The sequence below is a fragment of the Blennius ocellaris genome (genome assembly GCF_963422515.1).
Source record: "Blennius ocellaris genome assembly, chromosome: 14".
Classification (NCBI taxonomy): Eukaryota; Metazoa; Chordata; class Actinopteri; order Blenniiformes; family Blenniidae; genus Blennius; species Blennius ocellaris.
The window spans coordinates 7,272,082-7,280,003 of NC_137663.1; the positions used below are offsets into that span (position 1 = coordinate 7,272,082).

General features: G+C 45.3%; 1 protein-coding gene across 3 annotated transcripts in view; it reads left to right on the forward strand.

Moving 5' to 3' along the window:
* rab24 (RAB24, member RAS oncogene family) overlaps positions 1 to 5,949 on the forward strand; it is a 10,974-nt gene extending 5,025 nt beyond the window's left edge. Inside the window, exons 7-9 of one of the 3 annotated variants that reach the window (XM_080508628.1) lie at positions 2,956 to 3,006; positions 3,594 to 3,653; positions 4,647 to 5,949. In XM_080508628.1, coding sequence (XP_080364754.1) covers positions 2,956 to 3,006; positions 3,594 to 3,653; positions 4,647 to 4,717 — 182 coding nt within the window. In that variant the 3' untranslated portion in view covers positions 4,718 to 5,949. The remainder of the gene's footprint in view (positions 1 to 2,955; positions 3,007 to 3,593; positions 3,654 to 4,646) is intronic. The other 2 variants (XM_080508626.1, XM_080508627.1) reach the window with 2 other exon arrangements.
* The last annotated feature ends 1,973 nt before the right edge of the window (positions 5,950 to 7,922 follow it).

The following is a 7,922-nucleotide window of genomic DNA, read 5'->3' on the forward strand; positions in this document are numbered from 1 at the left end:
TCTCCACTCTGGTTTTGCTTTCATGCTTGGATTTGTTTCTTAGAAGTCATACTTACCCGTGAAGTGACCCCAAACAAATGAGAGACTCTTTATTATCGGCAGACTTGGAAAGATAACGCTAATTGAAACTATGCACTCTCCATCATTTACGGAGATAAGTGTTTTGATTTTTCTCGAGAAACGCGCCCGTGTGGGTTGTTTCCGTGACGCCAGTTAAAGACTCGCGGTGAATTCAGAGAAGAGATTGATTAGCGTGGCTCCTCGAGGAGAGGTCGACGCGATGGCACGTCTTGGTCCGTTTGTGTGTGAACAAGTCTTTTTATTGATTTACGTCGTCTTGTCGCCTCATGTGATGAGTTGCAATGAGAACGCCGTTTTGTCTCAGCCGGCCCCCGGGGGACCGAACCACAGCTTCCTTGACTCACCTGTCCCGTTTGTCTCACAGCGGTCCGTTATAACTCATCTGTTACTCATCATATGGTTTCAGAGCCCTGAGCAGCCCGCCGGCTGCCCTCTCATCGTAATCCAGCCCCCCCCCCCCCCCCCCCCCCCCTGCTGCGCTGTCGTCCCGGGGGCTTCTCCAGACGCCGCCACGATGAGCGCCATGCGCGTCGACGCCAAGGTGGTGATGCTGGGAAAGGAGAGCGTGGGCAAGACGAGTCTGGTGGAGAGATACGTGCACCATCGCTTCTTAGTCGGCCCGTACCAGAACGTGAGTGTCAGCTGCTCCGCTTCCATTTTCCTGCCTGCATCAGAAGCATCCATTTTTATACTCGGGGGGGCGTCGCGGCAATGAAGGCTCTAGTCTGCGATCGTGTCGGTGCTTGGAGCTCATGATCGCTCCGTGGAGGCGGTGCGTTGGACAAGCACTTTCAAGAATATTAACATTCCTGGGTCGATGAAAGAGTGAATTCATACGAGTAAAAGAGAAGACGTGTTGGAAAAAAATCAAATGTTGGTCTTGAAATGCGTGGGCTACGAAGCAGTGGCTCTTATCCTTTCTTCTCTAGAACACCCCCCCCCCCCCAGAAGTCCCCATTAGTGCTGCTTCAGTCTGTCGGTTTGTGGAACGCCACTGTTCATGATGTTCAGCTGCTCTCATCGTCTCTTCCTGACAGACTATCGGAGCTTGCTTTTGTCGCCAAACCGATCCAGGTGGGAGACAAAGTGATTACCTTGGGAATATGGGTGAGTCGTATTTTGTTATGTTTACGTCATCACACCGTGTCCCCCAAATTCTGGTGTCATGATACTAAACGGTGGTGAGAAATGTGGAGTTTGTGAGGTATTTACAAGTTGTTAAACTGGGTCTTCTGTCGTATGTGACGGCGGGTGTGTGTGTGTTTCGCCTCTGTTCTCCACTCAGGACACGGCCGGATCCGAACGCTACGAAGCCATGAGTAGAATCTACTACCGGGGCGCTCGGGCCGCCGTCGTCTGCTACGGTAACTCCACGCCGCCGGAACACGCGTTTCCTCACTCTGGTTCCACTTCGGGGGAACTTTGCCGACGGCGGCGTTTCCCAGTGACTCACCGGCAGTGCCGCCAAGTTTAATTTAAGACCTTCTGTCCACCTTCCACCTTTTTCCTAAAGTTGTACCTCCCTTGTCTTCTTCACGGGGTTTAATCTGTCCAAAGCGTTGGTTTTGTTCAACGTGCTCTTTATTTGTTCATTTGACCCATATGGATGGTGGAACGTGTGCGGCGCTCTGCAGTGTCTCTCGGGAGAGAACACCAACATGCTGCTCCTCTTTTTTCCCCAGATCTGACCGACAGCAGCAGCTTCCAGCGAGCTCGCTTCTGGGTGAAGGAGCTGCAGAACTGCGAGGAGGTCGGAGACTTTCTCATGTCGAATGGAAATGAGTGAATGCTTGTGTTCTGACGAAAAACTATGCAGTGAAAGTGTGTTTGAGTAATCTGTATCCCGAAATGAATTCTTTCCCAGGTATTCAGTACAAAGACGCCCACGTCACACAGTGGGAACAGTTCTTCCCGGCTCTCGGGTTAACGTCGCGTCTCTCGTCCCGCAGTTCTGCAAGATCTACCTGTGCGGCACCAAGAGCGACCTGGTCGTGGCGGATCGCAGCGTGCGTCAGATCGACTACCACGACGCTCAGGACTTCGCTGAAGGTGAGCGCCGCCGCCGCCGCCGCCGCCGCTCATGAGAGATTTTTCGGAACGCAGGTTCATTAGTTAGCTTTGAGTTTCAGATCTTATCTAATCTCTTTGTCTGTTATTATATTTTGTTTTCACATTTGAATGGCACTTTTACATTGCCGAGTTTATATGTTGAGTCGTAAAGCAGATTTGCCCGATATTTTCTATTTTATAACATTGGGTTTTAAAGCAGCTTTATTTATCGATCTTATCTCAGCAACAAGGCAATCCAAAGGACTCTTACTTTACCAATACTGAAACATTCAATTGACTAGAAAAGTGAAAACAAATTCCAAATTTCGGATTTCTTTTTCTCGTTTTTAAAAACGGATGGACGCCCGCCCCTCTGTCTGCTGCCTGGTTCGGTTTTGAGGCGTGTCGGTTCGCGTCTCTTCTTTGTGCGTGTGTGACGAAGGAGAAACGCAGCTGAGCGGAGGAGCTGGTTTGAGCTTCATCAGTGGGGAAAAAAGACTCACACGGCGGTCCTGCGAGTGATTCAGAGGCTCTCCCTGCCCTGAGTGTTTGTCATGTGTAATGGAAACGGAGTCGGGAAGCGCAGTGCATCTGGCAAGAACATTTTAGGGTTGCATCTGAGGGGGTCGGTAATCCCAGTCTTTAGGAATCATTGCGTCACAGACAAAACTTCTTTCTTTGTGTGTGTGTGTGTGTGTGTGTGTGTGTGTGTGTGTGTGTGTGTGTGTGTGTGTGTGTGTGTGTTGTGTGTGTGTGTGTGTGTGTGTGTGTGTGTGTGTGTGTGTGTGTGTGTGTGTGTGTGTGTGTGTGTGTTGGGCTTCACAGAGATCAGCGGACGGCATTTTGAGACCTCCAGTAAAATAGGAAACAACGTTGGTGAGTTCCTCTCGCAGCCTTTTCTTGAGATCTTGTTGTTGTGTGGTTATTTTCTGATGGAGGATTTTGGTCCTTTTTGTTTCAAACGGGATCCTCCTGTGCTTCGCCTCCTCCGGTGCAGGATTGGGACGTTTGTCTCACTTTGACGATGTAAAAAGAAGCCACTTTGCAAAACAGCTGACATTTTAGTTTTTTTTTTTTTTTTCCGACTGTCCTACAGTCAGATTTGATCAGAAAACTCGTATTCGGGCCCCTTTGTACCTGCAGTGTGTTCCTCAGAACTCATTTCTTTGTTGCCTTCAAATGAAGACTCTTGGGAAGCAGTCAGAATTCCTGGTGAAGTATTTTTGACGTCGTGTGTATGAGAAGCCCCTTTTAAATCACCACCTTCAGCTTCCAGTTGAAAGGGAGCAGCTCTAACGAGGGGCAGTGATGATGAGATCTTCTCACCTCCAGTTTGTAGAACGACAAGCCGGGCACCAGAATATCAGAATTATTACGTTTTAATGACGGATCTGTTTAAAACGTCGCTGGTTCCAATGTGTGAGTGGAGCTCGTCATGATATCGACCGTCTCGTTTCTTCCAGACGAACTGTTCCAGGCCATCGCTGAGGATTACAACGACACAGCCTTCGAGTACATGACGGGTGGAGGCCTCCTCTGTCGCTTCGACGCCTTTACTGTGGAATCTTCAGGCAACTTTGTCCTGTTGTGTGAAGTGTTGTAGCTGGAGCTTAACGAGGATGGTGATGGCACCACGGAACGCTTCAAATCAGTCCAGTAAAAGTCAATAAATCATTGTGATGTCCAAAATTTGCTCTTTAAAAAAAAAAAATTTGAAAAGTAGCACAAAGGATTAAAAGTTATTTGAATATATGTGAGTCTCGGCAGATGTGAAGAATTTCCCCCTGCAAGCGTAATAAAAAACTATTTCTGAAACCTTTAATAGTGAAAGCAGGTCCTGGCGGAGAGTATTGCGTGAAGAAAATGTCAAAAATAAACAAATGGTGCTGAAAATGACTACAATCTTGACATGAAGCCAGTTTTAATGAAACCTTCTGGCGTAAAGTCAGTGAATTATCATTAAAACGTTCATGGCCGCATCACTGATATCTGAGCTCGGGTCTCCGTGTTCTTTTGTGTTCGCGACTCTTAAGAAATGTGTTGGGGGGGGGGGGGATAAAAAATCCATGTTTTCTTTGAATTTCCTGTAGTGGTTTCGTTGGATTGGAGCCTCTTGCACACTTGTTTCAGCCGGTATTGATTATAGATTAGCTCGTAAAACAAGTTAAACATCATTACTGGATCCATTCACAAATCCCCCCCCCCCCCCCCCCCCCCCCCCCAAACCAAAGTTTTTCTGTTAAAAGTCATATATTTGTACACATGCACAGCTGAGCAGAGGCCGTCGCTGTGCCTTTGTAACAACCAATAAAGTAAGAATTTCAGCCATTTTAAATGGAATTGATTGATATGATATCTTGTATTGCTGTTATTTAAATGTTTGGCTTCATTCAGTTGCCACGATGTCATTTAAGAAATCTTGTAAACAGTTTTGTCTCTATGGCTGGAAAACTGCTTCTCATTCCTGCTGTGATCTCTTGTTTCATTTGTTTTTTTTTTGTTTTTTTTCCCCCCAGCAGAAGACACGGGCGTCGACTTGAGCCAGAAGAAAGACTCGTATTTCTACTCCTGCTGCCACAACAACTGACGGCGAGCGGCCGGTTGCCGGGGCCGCCGTCTCCCTCCGCGGGGACCCAACCCCGGACGGCGGTGAACTCGCCTCTGGATGCAGATCGGAGGAAAAACCAATCAAACCGGACTGTTGATACTTTGTGAGCGATTTCTTTTGTGCCATGAGGAAGTGCAGGATTCCGTTGGGAGAGGACGTGACTGATTGCCCGGGTGGATTTAAAGGAGATGAACGCTCATGAAGCTGCAGCAGAATGAAAGAAAAGAAGAAAAAAAAACAAACCCCCCTTCTGGATGGAGAAAACATGGCGGATGCTGTTTCCAGCACGATTTGTTTACAGATCTTCATTTTGTTTTACCTGCAACCATATTTAAGCTTCCGTGTCCATAAGCTGTGTGAAAACCTTCTGTTACAGTTAATCCCACAGAGGCCTTCGCACCAGACAAATGAAAAGGGGACGTGTGCATGCGGCTTCAGCTTTTCAAAGATCGCCGCCCCCGAGGCCACTCGCAGTACTGCAACCAAGTTGACTTCTTTCTTTTTTTAAATGTACTCTGAGCCCATCAAGTGAAAGTGCATTGGGTGGGCGGTAACACACAGGAAAACTAATGCACATGTTGCACTGAGCCTGAAGCATTGGTTTGGCACCAGAAGCTGTACAAAGTTAAAAACACCAGTTGGAAGGTGGTGGAGGAGAGTCAAAGTAAACTGCATGGCTGAAAGTTACCTGGAAGACATTTGAAGAAGAATTACTTTTCTACATTTAGTGAAATGTCACACGGCTGTAAAGAGAGAGAGAGGGGAAAAAAAAAAAAAAAAAAGGAGAGTTAAAAGTTCCCCTCTGCTTGTGGTGGACTGAAGATTTCACGAACAGGAAAAAGCTGAATGTCGTAACGCGGTACAAACCGTCGCCTCCCACCTGTGGCTATATTTAAAACTCCACTCAATAATTTATTGCCTTTTTAAGTTGCGTTGCCCGGCGGATGTGCCGGGAAATAAATGGACGGAATCTCAGAGACGTCTGAGCCGCTTTATGCTTTGGGGTTTTTTTTGTTTTTGTTTTAAAAAATTGAAAGCAGTTAAAGAGAAAATGTATGTGAAATAAGAAAAACAAAAAACCTGCTGAAAGCTGTTTGACAGATCTTGACTGGTTTGACCCATTTTGCCATTGATTGTAACATGTGAGCCCTTTTTTGAACACCAACGTTCAAAACAATTGGAAGATGTATTAAATAAAAGTGTATTATACATTTTGTGCTTTAGCAGTGACGCTTTCCAGCTTTTATTTTGTCATTACAGCACCTCATGTGACGTGAACAACTTAAACTTAAAAAATGCAAGCCTCGTCTTTGTAAAGAAATATCACCAAAGGCCAAATAAAGTTATTTTAACCTTTTAAACTTTGCTTTAAATGACATCAGGTAGTTAAGTTGCTGTAAATAGGCTTTCATTGATCAATTCTATATGACGAAGTTAATTATTTGACTTCAAAACAGTCATTCTCTAACAATTAGCCTAAAGAATTGTCCTTTTTCAATCACATAAAGTAGCAAAATGAGGTTTCAGAAGTGGTTTTTTTTTGGCACACAGAGCCTCATGTGAAGTTAATCATTGACCGTATTGAGTTTGTCCTGAGGGACTGGAGGCCAGAGCAGATCCACGCTGACCTTTGACCCAGTGGGAGGTAACGAGACACACCTGGAGCCCGTCAGGAGAACTTGATATTTCCCCCCTCAACCTTTAAAAAAAAAAAAACCTTCATTTACAGCACATGTGTCGAACTCCGGTCCTCGAGGGCCGCAGCCCTGCACGGTTTGCACGTCTCCCTGCTTCCACACAGCTGATTCCAATGAGCAGCTCGTTATCTGGCTTCGTGCTGAACTTGGTGATGAAGCATCAGGACATTCAGTGGAGGGAGACGTGGAAAACGAGAGCAGAGCTTCGGCCCTCGGGGACCTGAGTTTGACTCCTCTGATTTACAAGGACTGTACATACACCTGGTTCAGAGCTGCTATGAGCAGCCAAACCTGTAGGGGGCAGTGTAACGAGAAGCCATGATAGCCAATCAGAATCCGGTTGCATCTAAAGGGTGTGGGAGGCAGATATTGACCTCACAACGTTGTGTTTCTTTCACAGGATTCTGTTTGGCTATCATGGCTTCTCGCTACACCGCCCCCCTGCAGGTTTGGCATGCTCAGAGCAGCTCTGAAGCAGGTGGACTTTTATTATCCAACAAACCAACCTCCTTCTGAATGAACTGTGAGGAAGACAAACCGTCGTGAATGAGATTAAACCGACGGGCTTGAGTAATATGAGTGTTTATTCAGCTGCTTCAAAACACTGCAGGTCAGGGTTTGACCTCGACTCACCGCCAGAAGTGACAGACATGCAATGTAAACTCTGTTCTAGATTTAGAGCTCTAGTTATTTATAGATTCTAATGCTATCGTTTACAAATCTGCTTGGGATCATATTACATGGATTAAAATGAATTTGACACCCCCGTGTTAAACTATTGTTATTTTTTGTTGTTGAGACTTTTTTTTTCAATGAAAGTTAAATAGTAACACACTATGAAGATCGTACTTCCAACATCTTCTTGAGTAGTGATGCCAACGTTTGTCTTTACATGCTGGAGCTCCAGATTGAGAAATAGAAAGAATACCGTTTGCCTTGGTGTCTTTTTAACAGCTATGATTTGAAAGGAAAAAAAACAAACAACGTTCTTACGCCACATAATCTGACAGCTCCTCTCATATTAGCTCTGGTTTCACTCCATAAATACCCGCCGTTTTCTATCGTCTGAGGAAAATAGTTTATAAACTAGACAGTCAACGTAAATACCCATTTAGTTTATTATTGTTCGACAACAGTGGTGAAATAACCGTCTTTTTCACAGCATGTTCATGTGATTTATTTCAATAAAAATGAATTTAAAGCCACACGTGTGGGATTTGAAAAATATCCTAGTGGTTTAATATCAACAACTCACACATCAAGTGTTTCTTTTATCAACTATCATGTACCACAAATGAGTTTAAAAATAAATAAAAGATGCCAGTACTAGGTTGTTATTTGATAACTTCTTATATATTTATAGAGCAGTTGTTGTAACAGGTGGATGGCTGGAGATCTAATCAATATTACACTTGGAATGGAACGTCACCGTAAAAAGGCAGAAGTAGGGAGACGTGGCTCTCGCGGGCGCCGGACCACTCCTTGAA